Here is a 17118-nt window from a genome sequence, read left to right as displayed (position 1 = left end):
CTTTTTCTGACTTTTATATTTCGCGCTTTCGCCTTTTATTTTTTCGAATTTAAAGCTGAAGCCGATCGTCTTTTGATTAGATTCGCACCGACAGAAAACGTGTGATCTATCGGGATCACGAGTCGGGTGAAAGTTGATTTGATCGCAAGGTGTTGTAAAGAAAACAAAAAAGACAGCAACAACGGACAGCCGGGAGTGATGGTCTCACATCACATTCTTTCATCAAATTTTTTTCTTTTCGGGGTTCCCGGGCTGTCTCATTGGTGGCTCATAAAAACAAAAGAAACTTGACCAAGAGCTACATAAAATATTTAACGATAAAAAACACAAAAAAAAACAGAGTCAGCTAGGAAGAGAGTGAGAAAAAAAAGAAGAACTTGTTTCTTTTACTCGACTAGTGTTTGGCTTCCTGTTTAGAATATTTTTTTTTTTTATTTTTATCTTGGCCGAAAGAAAAATTTCTCTCCCCCCCTGAAGAATAGGAGAATTATGCCGTGTTACAAACGGACGGGATCAAGCTTATTGGAAGACTTTCTTTTTTCTTTACCCTTCTTTATTTCTTTTTTTTTTCTTTGTAAGAAAATAAACATATTCAGTCTATATAACGAAAGAAAAAAAAAATAAGTTTTTTTTTTTCCCTTGAGGTTGAAATAAACAAAAAAAATCGTGGCTCTTTTGCGTTCAGGGTTCCCTGCCGCGTTCACAATGGCCGCCAGCAACCAACCAGAACCCCCCATCCCAACGAACCTATACAGCGTGTATAATCTCCCCCCAAACTCTTTTATACCTTTCAAAAAAAAGAAGAAGAAAAATGTCGGCGGGATCTCGGGCTAGAAGGGGACAGACCACATTAGTCCAGCTTGGTTTTTTTTTTTTTATTATTATTATTTTTAAATTCTTTGTCTCGGAATGAAGGGAGAAAAAAAAAAGTCGTTTCTATTCAACCGTCTGCTATCAGAACATTCAAATAACAAGGGAGCAATCGTCTCATTTCAATTTTCTGCGTTTAAGTATTAAACCGTGTCTCGTTGTTAAGAAGAAAAGCAAAAATGTAAATAAAAATTGAGATAAGAAATAGAATTAAAAAAAAAAAAGGTAGTAAGTAAGCAAGTACAAGAGAGTGGACCAATCATTCTCGGCGGGAGATATCATTGGAATAATAATAAATAAAAAAAGGTTCATTATTTAAACGCTGTGCTGTTGAAGATTGAAAAAAGAAATCGTTTGAAATGCGCGCGCACTTGCGCACACTGAAAACAAAAATCGTCTTTTAAATCGATGATTAAAAACTGGAAGAACATAAAAGAAAATAAGGAGATAAAATAATAATAATAATAATAAAGAAAAGACAAAAAAACCCAACTAATGTAGCTTAGGGAAGTTTATGAATAATGCATACAGCCTCTCTCATTACTGGCCGAGTTGGAGGTAATTAATCAAGCGGAAATTCCTGGCCCGAGATGTATTCCAAATCTGGTCAAGTTCCTTCTTTCGTCTTGATTTTTGTTTCTTTTTTTATTTCTCTTCCTTTTCATTCCGCTCAAATAGAAAAAAAAAGAAATATAATGTGAGAAATATCTAAAAAAAAAAAAAAATAGATATATATTTAAACACGGGCCATATCTTATCGACGTGGTGACCGTAGTCGGCGGCGGCGGTGTGTCTTCTCGATTTCCCCCCTCCCAGTTCAAAAAAAAAAAAAATTATATTCAAGAATGATGTATATACGCACACCTGGAATATGTATATATTTAGAAAGGGAAGGATATTCTTTTTTTTTTGTGCCCCCCTACCTTTTCTGTCTTTTTTTTTTTTTCGTGTATTCAAATTCAAACGAAAAAGAAAAAAAGAAATGGAAAGCGCGTGCAGAGCAAAGAGGGGAATCGTGAGTGAGCTAGCGCACGCGGGATGAACCGAAGAAAAAGGGAATGTGGGTATAGAACTGAAAAAGAAATCGAATGAAAGGTTTCGAAGCTGTTGATTTATCTTCGTTTGATTCGGTCGCATGTTGTTAAGAACGCGCTTCAACTCTCGCTTCTCGTGCGACTATTCATTAAACTGTGTAGGTTGAACACATTCATCTTGGCTGGTTTTCTCTTTTTTGTCTGTGTGTATGTTTACATTTATAGTCTCTCTCTCTCTCTCTCTCTCTCTTGTGTGTGTTTGCCTATTTGTATATTTGATTTGATTATAATCATCTCATTTTTTCTGTTTGTTGTGTTTCTTGTTTTCAGACGACGGGCAATATTCACAACTTCTGCGAGGTGGGATTGAAAATCGCCGGCATCGTGCCCATCTACAGCCCGCCAGCGTTGACGTACAGTCGCACGCTATTGACATCGGTCGCCGTTTCCGCTACGGAACAGCACACGGTCGCCTTTCTCGGCACATCTGATGGACACTTGAAAAAGGTATAGCGTTTGGCATTGGTGCAGTGGCAAACAAAAGTTTGTTTCTATCGCTCGTTCGGGGGTTCAATGTAAATGCAACAAATTGCGCATGGCCCACACACACACACACACAGTGGGGGGATGTTATTAGATTGCGCGTTTCGTTTCTGTGTGGATAGCTTGCGGGCATGGGGATGATGAGACTGGGACCCATTTTCATTGCTCGCCAACAAACCTCACCAAATAAAAAAGAAAAAAAAAAAGCTTTTAGTAGATTGGATTCGGTTGTTGTTACTTTTCTTCAAATCTGCTTGTTTTCCCCCCGTGTTGGCAGCAACACGCCCCAAGTGAGAGCGGGTTAAAGCAACGGCTCCAACTGTCAGCCGTGAACTGGGACAATAGCCATCCTGTCCACACACACACAAAGCAATTTATTTATTTTTATTTTTTTCTTGAATAAAAAACGATGTACAAGGCCCAATAAAGACGATTGGCTAGTGACGTCACACAACCATACACACGCACATACTGCCCTGTGTGTACTGTACAAGTGTGTGGCGTTACACCGCGTGGCGCAAAACAAAGGAAATAACAAAATGGCTGTGCACGAGGGAAGATTCAACGTTCCCGCCCCGTTTTTTTGTTTTTTTGTTTTTTTTGCCAACATTTCCATATAGAATGGCATCGTGGTTGTGGCAGGAAGAATTGGTAGCCGAGATGGGAAGAGGGGCGTGAAAACCTTATTCTCATCGACCTTTAAGCCCTAGCTTTTCTCTGCGTGTTTTTTTTCTTTTCTTTCGATCCGTCAGTAATGGCAGCACCACGGCATTTGATCCTATCATGTCCGCCTTCTTCTATCTCTCGTTGATAACGGGTTTATTTTATTTTGTTTTTTTTTTTTCGAAACAAGGTTTTGTGTTAGTCCAAATCAGCCAAAAGACGGGCCCACAATCGAAAAAATTACCTTTTTTCTGTTTCTTTTAAGCTTATCTTTCGTTTTGTTTTGATCAATTTGGGATTGGGTTGAGGGGTTAACCACAACTGACGTGCACATGTCGTCATCAAGCCAAAGAATTTCGGTATTTTTCTTCTTCTTCTTTGAACGCACGTGAAATGAAAGTCGAACGATGCCAAAAGAGCGAATGAGAATTCACGTCGAGAGAAGAGCCGCACACGAAGAGGCCATTACAGAGTCGCTTAAATTGTGGTTGGACGTCCTTTTGAAGCGGGGGAGGGGGAGCATGTTTGTATTGTGGCGATTGTCATGCAAATGTCGACCAACGCCTCAAAAGACACAAAAGTTCAAAAGAAAAAGAGAGACAGGTAAAGACTTTGTGTATTCCACTGGTTGCACAAGCGTCGATGAGCAAAGAATCCCATCGGCTGCAGCCCTTGATGGCCCACCACCTTCTTCTTTGCCGTTGTTGTTGTTGTTGTTGTCAAGCATCCGAGTGTCAAGATCAGAGAAAGAAAAAAGAGGAGAGGTCGAAAGCGTGTCACATTGTGTCATTTTCGGCCACGGCCGACCGCGTTTGGCTGCGTGACGACTATAGGCAATCGCTTCGTTCGGCACCAATGCGGATGAGGCAGGAGATTTCGGATATTTTTCAACGGCGAGATGGAAGCGATGGCGAGAGAGAAATGAGACGCGATGTTCAGGAGAGTGGCAGAGGAGAAGCTCTTCATCACAACTGAGCCGTGCGCGCAGGCGGCGGCCGAGAGAAAGAACAAGAGAATGGCTTTTCTGGGTAAAGGTGGAACGAGAGCAGATCCGAGTGGAACAACGTGCGCCTGTCACGTGTCAAAACGTCACGAAACCAACAACAATAGAAGCGGACTAGAACTTTAATAATTAGATATTCACGTTTCTCCGTGTAGTTTTCTTTTTTGGGTTTGAAAATTTGAATACAAAAACACAATGATGATCGTTTTATTCAACATTTCAGATTCTTCTGGAATCCGGTGGCAGGGCGACGGAATTTGAAGAATTGCCGGTCGACGCCGGATCTACACTTTTACCCGACATGATGGTCGATCCGAACGGAGAGCACCTCTACACCATCTCGACATTAAAGGTAAAAATAAAATTCAACCTTTATTGTCTCACTGTGACCGTCACGGTACCTTCGTCTTAGTTCACTGACCATCAAATTGGATTGGGTTTTTCTTTGCCGTGCCTTTTGTTTTTTTTTTTTTTCATTGGAATGTTCCAATCCGAGTCGACGCGCGATACAGTCGCCCTTATTCCCGAGATGCATCCTCCATGCTCAAATCTTTCTTTTGCGCAATTGTTTGTGCCTCGGGCTGTGTAAGAGGATTGGCCGCGAGTTGAGCGTTTGCCCTTTTTGATTTTTTTCTTTCTCGTTTGATCTCCAAATATCGTCTGCCATCGTGTCCTGTCTCATTCATTTACGATTCAGGATAGGCTAAAAACAAATTCGCCTTTTATTAATTAAATTTTTTATCTTTTTTCTAAAGAGATTTAAGTATTTTGAATATGGTGACAATTTAAAAGTAGTCCTCGTGCTTCTTGTTTTTTTTCCACTGTGGTCGGCAATTTCCTTTGACTTGTCGTCACGGCATCCCAAAATAAAGAAAAAGAAGAAGACAAAAAAAAAGAGAACTGGTCAAACGTAATAAGATTTGGTGGCAAGACTGAGAGATGGTAGAGGTGGGTGGAATGATGAATCGAACCGAAAAAGAAAAAAAAAAAAAAGAAAAAGACAGAGAAAAACACGCACACAATCCCAGTGACAGGACTCTGCCGAGCGTGAAAGGCGGTGTTATATTTGGAAAAAGAGAAAAGGGCCTTGTATATTCCCCTTGATGGTCAATTCAATCAATGTCAGACTGGAACAGTTTCAATTTTCTTTTTTTTCTTTTTGTTCTATTTGATCATTTGTAACCAGTAAGAAAACTGGTACCAGTAGCTGTGGCTTTTGCTGAATTGTTTCATTCATTTTGTATAGCCACATCTATCTACTCAAATGATGGCAAACGTAAAATGTCCATTTGTCCGGAACTCGACTTTAACGCGTTTCATCCGGCCCATACTGGACGCACGATCCCATTTTTTTGGTTTTTTTCTTTCTTTCTTTTTATTTCTTTTTATTTATGGGGGGTAAGAAGAAAAGATGGCCGTCAGCTGCGTCCATTCAAGCGTTGCGTCCTATTAAAAAAAAAGGAAAAAAGAATCGGCTACCCTATCCCTTTCCATGTGACGTGACAAAGTTGATGTGTAACCAACTCCACGCCCAGCTGGATCGAATCGAATCTCCGTCAACTGTTCCAGAACGAAATAGGCTACACACACGAGTCCTCTCCCCCCCAATTCGTACGATCTATAAATACATTGATACATTATTTTTTATTTTATTTATTTTTATTTATATTTTTTTTGCTATCCCGTTGTTACAAAGTGAGTTTTGCTTCCCACCCAACCCTCTTCGCTTTTTTTTTTCGTTCATTACTTGCTGTGTCGGATCCGGCTCGATCTAAATGACGCAACGAGCCTAGGGGGCTTCAATCCGGAACGATTTCCCGATTGTGTCTCGCATCGTAGAGGCTGTTAGATAGAACGACACACATCGAAGAGAAAGGCTCAAAAATAAAAATCAAATAAGAAAAGGAATAGAAAGCAATCCAGCTCGTGTGAGTATGTAGGATGGATTAAATGTCTGCCAGGAGCCAATGGATCTCGTCTCCTAGGTCTACTCTTCCTCCCTCTTTCCTTTTTTTTTTTTTACGCCTTTCTCTTTTCGCATTCTGTTCGATCGTGAGTGCGTGCGCTAGGAGGATCTTCTTGATCCGGCTCTGGCAATTCCACAATCACTAGCGTCCTAGTTCAACTCGACTCTTTTGCTCCCAATTTATTTTTATTTTATTTTTTTTTTTTTGAATTTTTTTATTTTGCTCGCTGAACTCGTTGCAGTAAATCCTTGTTATTTCATTCTTTTGTTTTATATACATCCATTGGCTATCTTTTAACCTGATGTTACACGAACCCGATCGCCCACTCCCGTCCATTATCTATTCCAAATTCGCATTAAAGGGGAGAGTTTTTGGTGCTTGTTCGATTGGGTGTGTGCATGTTTCCGTAACCGGAATCCCCCCTTTTTTTTACACACACACACACACACACACACACACACACGGTGGAGTTAGCTAATCATGTGGGACACTGGAGATAGGCGGTGAGAGAGAAACGGAGCGATCGAGTTACACTGACTCCCCTTTGTGTGGGGCAAACGCTGCAAAGATGAGATGCAAGGGACAGAGAGATTGGGTCATCTTCTTTTCGCCTGAAATGCATGTTGATGCCTGTGTGATCTGCGTGAGAAAAGGGAGACGTCTCTTCGCTGATGGCGGAACAGGCATAAATCAAGTGGCCTTAGAGGGAAAGGCAAAAGACTTGTGCTGGATGCGCGGTTGCATACAAACGGCCCCCTCTGGACTGTCGTCTTCTTCATTCTCTTCCGTCTTTTTGGGCTCTATGCGTTATGTATACATATACACATGCAGAGAGAGAGAGAGAAATAGAGAAAGAGGATGCTTAGGCCAAAGAGTCAACGCGAATATGTTTTGAAAAAAAAATAAAATATAAGAAGAAATGGGGCAAAATTGACGACGAGTGCGCGTCCACCATTCAAATGCTAAGTGACTGATGATTTCTTCTAACCGCAACACACACACACACAAAGGAGGAAGGGGGGATCCCTATTTTGCATTCAAATTCAGTCGACCGGATCTTGTGTGTTGAAAGGAAAAAAAATCCGGAAACAAACAAGACGCGTTTTCAACAATTTATTCGTTCAACTCTTAAAAAAAAAAATAAATAAAAAATATTCAGTAATAGCTGCGCAATGGCGACATTCCATTCGTGCTTATCTCTTTTCATTTTCTTTTATCGACTTTGGTATACACGTGTCGTATTGATTTTCTTTTCCACTGCATTTGCTGCCGTCTCCGTGAAGATGCAGCCGCCCTTGTGTAGCTGTCGTCATTGTCACACAACGGGTCGACATTTTCTTGCTTCCCCCCCCTTTCCCCTTCTGCCCCTCTTCCCCGCAATGTCGTGTCGTAAGTAGAAAGGACCTTATCAATAAAAATAAAAATCTAAATCAGGAGAAGCGCGGAAAAGAAAGAGACAGGCGGGCCGTCATCGTCCTGCAATCCCTGCCCGCCCCATCTTGTTTGACTTTGATTCGATTCCAATTATGTTTACCCTGACGACAATAGCGGCGCTATCTATGGCGCCGTGGTGTGCACCTTTCTATACGTACGAAGGAGCAGCAAAGATGATGATGAAGACACACACACACACACACAACACAATCGATAAAGTTGGCAGACGGAACACAAGAGAGAGGACCTGTGAGTTGCCCTTAGAAGATCAATCGGGAAATGAGTTTTCGCTAGCGCAAGTTTCGCCTTGTAAAATAAAATAAAATAAAATACAAAAAAGACGGGGGAGGGGGGGGGCCGGAGTAGGAATGAGAAAGCAGTCATCCGTTTCCTACCAATTGCTTCCAGTCCGTTGCAATTGCTCTTCCGATCGTTACCTTTTTTCTTTTTTTTTTTTTTTTCTGCCCCCTTCCCAAAACGAGAACCGCCCAATAGTTTCGTTCGACTTCGTCATCATTCAGCCGGATCGGTATGTTGGCGCGCTAACATCCAGCGTGCCCACCCCCTTCTCTTTTTTTTTCTTTTCTTCTCTTCGATACACACTGGACAGTGATGGAATCGTCCAAACTGTTTTCGACATTTCTTCGTCATTTGAAAGATAACCGAAGGCAATCATTTTATTTTCATCCGGTGGCCGAATCCAATCTTCCGCCGTACCGAAATTGCCAAACTATCGACGATTCGCGCGCCTCGTTCACCGATAGTTATCGATTTTTGATTTGTTTTCTTGTTGAACATTTCAAACTCGTATGAACCGTGCCAGTTGATTTTCTTTACATGTCATTTGATTAATTCGCATGACGCAGAAAATGAACATCCGAGAACTTGTATATTCTCAACGACCCTCATGTGGCCCCCCCCCTCGTTGATTACGCGTAGCAAAAGAGGATTTATCACGCTACAAATCTCACGGCTGCTGCTGCTGCTGCCTTCACCCTTCCTTTTTCTTTTTGTTGTTTCTTGTGCATCTCGGCCATCCACTTTGTATTCCAGACGGTAAAGTTCTTTTGTGACACTCTAACAAGAGCAGACAACGTTGCCATAGTTGCGTCTCGACGAGTCTAATCACACAAGGAAATGGTGTCTAATCTACTGTCGTCGACGACGTAGCCTGGACCGCACCGAAATCTGATGACATTTTTTGTTGTTTTTCTTTTTTTTTTTCGATTCACTTAAAAGAGATCCATTTCAGAGTCCATCTGGCCGCGTCCCAACGGTTGTTGTTGTTGTTTTTTCGTTTGAAGGGGGCAGGGGGGGAGGGAAGAAGAAGAAGAAGAAGAAAAAGAAAAAGAAAAACGGAACTGGCTGGAAACATCGATGATGAACGGCCTACAGCTCCGGATCGGACATGATGGACGAGTTCCATTTCTCCATTCTTTTGATTTTCCTTTTATATGCGCGCATTGCGATAGAATCTAAAGCATTTAAAAGAGACTTGATTTTTTTTTATTACATTTATCAATCAAATGTTTTCCATGTGTGTCCGTCCAGTTATAGAAGGATGGGCAGCATTGATTCCTTCACGTCACGCCCATCTCGCTCATACGAGCCAAGATGCTCGAAAAAAAAATATGATAATAAAAAGAGGAAATCGTCAAAGATAACACGATTGTTAATAGTGAATCCCAAACACACGCCTTTTTTCTTTTCTTTCTTCCCCCGTCTGCGCTGATAAGAGAAAGAGATAAGCACAAAAGCCTTGGCGTACGCGTCTTTGGCCGCGAGTTGGAGCCGCTCATCGAATTCTCGTTCTACCATGTTTACGTATTGGATCGATATTGCTAGAGATATAACAAAAAGAAGAAGAAAGAAATCAGATCACGGAAGAAGAGAAAGAGAGAGTCTGGGATTTAAACCGAGCATAAGAAAATAGAGAGCCATTAAATCTGAAATAGTAAAGGTAATTCGAGCGAAGATGCGAAAGTTAGACGGCTCTATCTTGCTGTTACGTTCAAGTCATCGATGTCGTCCTTGCTTTTTCCCTGGTAGTTGACTAGGAGGGACTTACAGAAGGGGGGGGGGATGCTGACAGCGCGTACGGTAGAAGCGCATACGAGAGATGGAATAAAGAAAAAGAAAAAATGGAGAGCAATATATATGCAAGGTAAGGAAATAACGCATTTACAGTCGGGTTACGTACTGTGCAAGAGGAGAAAACTACGAGGGACGGGGCAGGCATAGGAAGCGCGCACTCGACTTTGATCTTGTCGTAGCCGCCAATTAAACTGAAGGCGCCACGTCTGTTTTTAGTGACTTCCATCGTCTGCGTCTGCCATTTTCTATTTCTTGACTCTGAATGTTCATTTGTTTTTGGTTTTGATTTTGTGCGCTCCGCCGCGTATAAAAGTGCGCGACAGCACGTGCCCATTTATTTTTCAAGATCCTTTTCAAAACGCACTCGTCTTAAAAAACTTTTCACTTCGTCATATTTCCCTCTTCTTTTTTTCTTCTTCTGAAATTCTGAAACAAATAAAAAATGCACTCCATTAATCGACGATTTTTTTGTTTGTTTTCCTGCGTTTGACAGATCTCTAAAGTGCGTGTCGAACACTGCGCCACCTACACCAACTGCTCATCGTGTCTGGAGGCGCGAGATCCTTACTGCGGATGGTGTTCCCTGGAGAAGAGGTGAGCAAAACAATTTTTTTATTTTTTATTTAACTATCCGACGTGTTTTAATTTTTTATGTATTTAAAAACATTGAACTTTGGCCAATGTTCCTCTGCGTCTACCAGGAAGGCAAAGAAGATTTTTAGCTCCTAAACTCGGACATGGCGTGAGCCCCACGTATCCCTGCCCCCCCCCTAATGATGTCATTAGATGCCGAGAAGCTTTTGGTACAATAAGGATAGATGCTGACTAGTTGGCAGTAGAAATGCTGGCATTGCGAGAGACAGTACCCCCCCACGTCATGTCCTTAAAGCTAATCCGCTTACAAAAGTAAACTTGTAAAGTCGACTACGTTACAAAGGTGCGACGCTTTTGCTGGAAGGTTTCAATGGAAATATCGGCAAGGAAAAAGGATTAGACGATCGTTTTTTGTTTTTGTGTTTTTTTTTACTTTGAAAATGGACAGTTGAAATGGCGAAAGCAAATAGGAAGAAATTGTTTGTGTTTCATGTTTCGTTGCAGGCCTCGTATGTCTTGACTCTGTTTTCGTGAGATTTGCACGCAAAAAAAAAGGGGGGGCTATCAAACTTGCGCACACAATTTCTTGATTGGCTCTAAAAACAGAGTCGAGATGCTGGTTTTGGAAGCGGAGAAGCGGACATGGGGAACGTGGAGTGGCTTTTGTTTGATTGGGTGTGTGCGAATTACAAGAGATTCGATACGCTGCGTTAAAGTTGACTTCCTCGTTTGTTTTGTTGTTGTATTTTGGAGAGAAAGAGGAAAGACAAAAGGTAAATTGGTTGGGGGGATGGGGGGGGGGTGGAAGAGGGCGACGAGGACGATGCCGAAACATTAAGACAAAGGCAGATCAAAAAGCAAATGGAATCCCTTTTCTTTCTAAATTCACTTCTTTGTCGCAACACATGCTTTGGCGTTATTATAAACTTTGATGAAGGCACAGCGTTAAAGGGAGGAGCTGCAAAGGCAGAAAGTGCTACGCCATGCTGCGTCATTTTCGAAGTATTTTTTCTTTTTTCCATTTTTACTCTTCTCTGTACCTCTCTCTACGCACACATCTATAGAAGAAAGAAAGAGAAGAAGAAGACATTTTTTTTTTGGCCTTTGAGTTTTCGTATGTCTGCCACATCTTACAATCCAATGATGAAACGACAACCAAAAATCAGCTTCAGCTTCTCATTTTTGATTGGCTCTTTTTTTTTTCTTTCTTTCTTTCTTGTGGTTAGTTCGTGGTCGTGTCGCCGCTCTTCAGTCAGTCGACGTCTTCGACGCCGTAAGAAATGTCTTTCATTCCCCCCTTTGGGTTGACTCTTGCTAGTTAACTTGCATTGTACGTTTTTCGGCTTCACAAATCCACCATGGGAGGGGGTTAGAGGAGAGTGCATCGATTCTATTCTTCTCCTTTTTTGTTGGTGCCATTGAGAACACGGAAAGAAGAAGGAAAAAGGGCGTCAGTAATTGGCCCAATGAGGCTGCCATTCGTTTTCACACACACACACACACACAAAATGTGCATTCGGCTAACCAGCATTTGGTTTTAGTCGATATAGACTACCCTGAAGTTTTCGTGTTTTATTTTGAAATTTGATTCAGACTCGGTTGGAGAGCAGCTTTGAAAATGCCAGTGATCTTCAACAAAGAAAGAAAGCTACTTTATTATTCTTGTTGTCGTTGTTTACGTTTGAAGAGGGCCCAGAGGACCCAATGCTATTTGTTTGTCTTCATCGTTAAAGTCCCCCTTCTTCTTAAACTCTTTCTCATTTCATGAATCGTAACGCTAATTGGGGGAGGGTACTCGGCTACCTACTTAGTATACTGTGCACTGTCAAAACACAAATGAGGACCAGACCCAGCCAGCTGGCATTGCCCTCTGCAATCGCGATGAGTGGCCAACTATTATTATATATTTTTTTATTTATTTATTTTTTTAAAGCTTCGTCCTGTGATGTAACTGTGCGAGCACTGCTCTTCTCCGTACATGCAGCGTTGGCGAAAAAAAAAGATAAAATGGAATGTGTCGAGTGTGTTTGAAGCTCTTCTGCGTGTCCCTTAATGATGTTGACACCTCCACCAAAACTTGCGCTACAGTTTAAGCTATCCTGACCTCTTGAAGCATTCCGGATGGATGAGGTGGAGGGGTGGGTGGGGGTCTCAAATGTGCACTTGTTCAGGTGTTTGTCTGCATTTTATTATCTTTTCTTGTCGTCAAAAGACTTGTTGTATCCACACGTAACAGAATGCATCTTGCTCTTGAATTACCGTAAGAATCGGGAACGTCAATTTCTATTTATGAATGAATGCTATTAGAAAATGATGACGTAAAACTGTGTCTGTTGACAACGGGGCTTGGAATTTTTGAAAATAATATTTTTTTTTTAAATTTATTTGTAAAAAGACTTTCATCGCATTCCGGGGTCCATCTGGATGGGTCCGAAATGTAATTTCCAATACATTCAAAAGAAACCTTATTTTTTGCAGTTACGCAAATTAAAAAAAAAAGAAGAAAATTCGGTTATTTCATATTGATTTATTTGAATAATATTTGTACAAGAAAAGAGAGAGAAAAGAGACGAATCGATCGGTGGGTGTGCGTTCGTCATCACGGTCGATGGCGTTCGTGACTCTGAATGATGACACGGCGAGAAGAAGATGAGATACTAAATGCGTTACAAGAGGGTTCATCGCGAGCTCTCTTGCCTAATGTGATAATAATGATAATAATAATACTAGTAATAATACGAGCCTCTAGTAGTTTAATAGAAGCCCAGTCGACTGTGAACTGCCAGCGTATAAAAAGGCCAAAGTGGGGGAAACAGGCATCTAGCAAATCATAGAGTTACACGGCCAAAAGGGATTGCCTGCCCTTCATGTTGCCATTTTCCTGTGTTATGCATGCAACATTGTATAGCAACTGGCGTCATCTTTTATCTAACATCCCCATATCGAATATACCCAGCCACTTGAGCTCCTCACAAGTGTATGTCTCTATATTATTATTTTTTTTGTTTTTTTTGTTGTTGAAAAGGTGGGTTGCCTAGAATCGTAATCGATTTGTTTTCTCTTTTTTTCTTTTAAGGGGGATGTTGAGGGTCTTATAGTTTCATCGGAATAATAACGTTACGAGATTTATCGGATGTCTTTCACCTCGTACTCGTCGCGATATGTACGCTGGCCAAATGAAACGTAACTACGTAAGAAAAAGAATAAGATAAAAAGCCCTGCGTTTTCTGACGATGATAATCATCGTCGTCTTGGTCGTCCTTCAGAACGCAATCCTCTTGTCGAATGCAAACGGAAATGAGATCCATCCCCCTTCCCTAGATATCCCTCGCACTGCGTAATCGCCCCCAAGTTTTCCCGATGTGTGTACGGCAGACTCTCGAACCTCCCCCCCAGTTCAATCACGTCGTTACTTTCGCCCCACTGGTTGCAAATCCTCCTTCGATCTAGTTTAGGAAGAAAGAAGAAATATTAATAAAAAAAGTGGGGATTTTTTTTTATTTTTATCCCCAAAACGAAGAACATCTAGTAAATAGGTATTTAATTTAATTTTTATTCGATTGCACAAGCAAAAGTTAAATGCTATTTTTTTTTTTTTTTTTTGAAATTGTGATGTAACTTTGCAACGATGTGGCAACCGAGCCGTTTTTTTCTTTTCACTTTGAAATCGCAACCGGAAGTTGATTATCTAGACGAGCCTTTTTTTTTTGTCTTTGCATCCGCACCGCCGATGATGTGGCGCCACCGCTTTTTTTTCCGCCCTTAATATTTTTTTTTTCTTCTTTATGTTCAAAATGAGCCGAAAAAAAAAAACGGCAAAGATAAAGAAGAGAAAGAAACAAAAAAAAAGTTTTAAACTAAAGAAGGCGGGTTTAATGGTGGGAACCGAAGTTCCAGTTTTTCTAGTTCCTTAACAAATAATCAGATGCGTACGGGGAGAGAGAACGTGTTGTATTATAACGCGCGAGGGCGTGGCCAAGTAACGCAACTCACACAAGACACACACACACACACATACCATAAGTTCTACGCGTGATTATATACGGGAGTGAACCTTCTAATAAACCGCCGGTTTCCGGGTCGGGTTTTATTTTTTCAAACAAACAAAAAAAGTTTATTTTAGTTTTGAAGAAAAAAGATGATTATCGGATCCTTATCTATTTCTTTGAAGAAAAAAAAAAATAAGCTGTTTTTCTTTTAACATTGTGTTTTTTTTGTTGAAATACGTTAGTTGACTTGAAACTGAAAAAAGAAAAAAAGAAAATGAGAATTTTTTTATTTTTTTGAGGTTTTCTTTGCCCTCAAGTGTTACTGTGCCTTCTGAGCAGACATTGAACGAGTCGAGTAGTTACGACGGGGGAGGGAAAAGAAATCGATTGGGACGACGACGGTCTTCAAAATAAAATAAAAAATCAAATAAACAAATATTTGTGTGACTTTTCGTCTGGCTTTTCCTATATGGTCTTGTGTGTCTGTATTATATATCTTTGAGACTAGACCACGGCGAGAAGAAACTTTCATGTCAACATTTTTTTCTTTTTTTTCTTTCTTTCCAGAGATGGATGCCTTCCTTTATTTTTCCATAGTCGCTTCATCTGCCTGTCGAATGCGATTATATATTCAAGCTTTGACACACGCCCAGCGCATTAGTCTTTCTTCCCCGTTAGTCTCTCGCTGATTGTCGCATCGCCAGATTTTTTTCTTTTTTTTTTATTCCTTTCTATGTGCCCACCTCATCCAGACGGTACAACATTTTAAGCATCATCCACCTTTCCATGTCATGTCTCCCCCCTCCCTCTCTCTCCGACGTTGATTTTCTTCTGCGCAATCCGTCAGTTTCCGGTCTTGATGAGTCCTAATGACGAGCCACACGGCACATGCCTTGAGTTTCGCGGAATTTTCTTCTCTTATCTCTCTTTACAATTAAAACCAATGTCGATGATGTCGACCGTCTTTGAATCGAAAAGGAAATGAACAGCCACCTTTCCCTCCGTCCTGCAAATCTATGCCATTCGACGCTCTCTCTCTCTCTCTCCCCATCATCGTCTACTTTTTTTTCTTTTTTAGACGGGGGGATTGATAATGAGCCCGGGAATGGGCCGCGCAGAGCTTCCTTCCATCTCCAGCTCTCTTTTTTTTTTTTCATTTCCTTTCATCTCGTGACTGATCGATCTGCTTTTGGGCGTCTTGACTATATTAGACTTGTGTGTGTGTGTAGACGTATATACATTTATATAGTCAGACACACACAGAGTGAGAGAGGGCTATACTATATACGAGCGCTGTGTCTTTAGATACACATAATATCCTACAGAGTGATTTATGGATTCTGGATGGATAGAGAAGAATGAAACAAAACAAAAAATGGCTCCTTAAAACAAAATATATATATATATATATCATAAAAATAAAAACAGATAACATAATATGTTTTTTCTTTTCTTTTTATTATCATTTTTTTTTTTTTTCAACAGATGCACAGTTAAAAGCGCTTGCCAGAAGGCCACTACCAGCTCGCCGCGTTGGTTGGCGTACGGTTCCGGCCAGCAGTGTATCGATTTCGAGCAAGTTCTACCCGATCGAATCCCCGTCGCTCAAACAGCTGTCGTAAGTTTCAACCCCAAAAAAGAAAAAGAAAAAAAGAAAACAAAAATTGTGTGTGATTGACTCTCTTTCATCCTCTGGTCTATTTGATGCATGCATATACTGTGTATATGTATATATATGTATAGAGAGGAGAAAGCGAGAAAGATAGACAGAGGATGCGAGGGAGTATCCATCAATTTATGGAACTCTATAAAGGCTCTAACGTCCAAGACGATAAAAGACACTTTGAACGTCGTTTGATGTTTGCCAAAGGATCACGTGCCGCAGACGATGTTTCCTATATAATATGTGACAGAACGGGACGCAATTGAAGTTTGGGCTGCTTGTTGCCGATCTTGGAGGGGCGTACATTTTCAAAATGCTCCGGAAGCTTTTTATTTATAACGCGATTAGTTACACTCTCTCGGTTTTAAAAGATCGTGGCGCTGTCGCTTCCCCCTACCCCTACCCCTTACCCCATCCGTTTCCATATTAACATTACAAGTCATCGGTGAATGTCATGTTCAGAAGAGAAAAGAAGAAATGTAGAAGGGACAGAGAGAGAGAAGGAGCTGCTCATCGAAATTTATGAAGCGTGAATAATCTCCCGACAGAGTCCGCTTATTTAAACAGCGATGGTGGTTTTTTTTTTTTTTTTTCAGTTTTTGAAGGGGTTGGGGGGTGGGGAGGGTTGGATGATCTAATGAAATCATTGTCGATCAAAGTCCTTTAATTTTTTTTTACGGATGCAACCGACGGAGTATGTGGTTTTCATCCATGCGGATGCCTTTCTAGATTGTCAGAGATGCAGAGAAGCACGCCAACTCGAGTTATGAATGTAATGCGATCTTTGTCGACTGCAGATGTCGTGGTTGGAAACACCCTCTTTCGGTCAGCACAGTCAAGCCGAATTAGGCAGAAAGAGAAAAGGCCTTTTTTTTTTCTATTTCTTTCTCTTTCTCTTTTTTTTTTTAACTCGAAACCGACAAAACGGGGCCGTATATAACAGAATTGAGCAAATGAAAAAGAGCCGCGCGACACGTGATTACTAACGTGCGGTGGTTTGTGTTCATAATATGCGACGTGACACGTCGTAGAAAAAAAAAAAAATTAGATACGGCCGGGGCCCCCCTTCTTTTTATTTTCCTATTCCAGTCAACATGGCTGATGGGAAATGACAAGGCAAACTCCCTCCCGACATTAACATTATTCTTGTTCGTTTTTTTATTATTTTTCATTGACTTAATTATTTATGTTTTATTTTGTCGTGTAATATCGTTGAGTGGTAAGTGGTCGTTTGTGGGGGGGGACCAACAGTCGAATGTTGGGA

At 40.9% G+C, this 17118-nt stretch overlaps 1 protein-coding gene across 3 annotated transcripts in view; it reads left to right on the top strand.

The window, feature by feature from the left end:
• Window positions 1-17118, top strand: part of LOC116930425 (plexin-B) — a 54127-nt gene that overhangs the window by 10144 nt on the left and 26865 nt on the right. For all 3 annotated transcript variants that reach the window (XM_045179257.1, XM_045179258.1, XM_045179259.1), the window contains exons 3-6: window positions 2235-2411; window positions 4337-4465; window positions 10102-10202; window positions 15677-15809. In XM_045179257.1, the coding sequence (XP_045035192.1) occupies window positions 2235-2411; window positions 4337-4465; window positions 10102-10202; window positions 15677-15809 (540 nt within the window). The remainder of the gene's footprint in view (window positions 1-2234; window positions 2412-4336; window positions 4466-10101; window positions 10203-15676; window positions 15810-17118) is intronic.

This window comes from Daphnia magna, linkage group LG9 (genome assembly GCF_020631705.1).
Source record: "Daphnia magna isolate NIES linkage group LG9, ASM2063170v1.1, whole genome shotgun sequence".
NCBI classification, from domain to species: Eukaryota; Metazoa; Arthropoda; class Branchiopoda; order Diplostraca; family Daphniidae; genus Daphnia; species Daphnia magna.
This window is presented reverse-complemented; position numbering and strand designations above follow the sequence as displayed.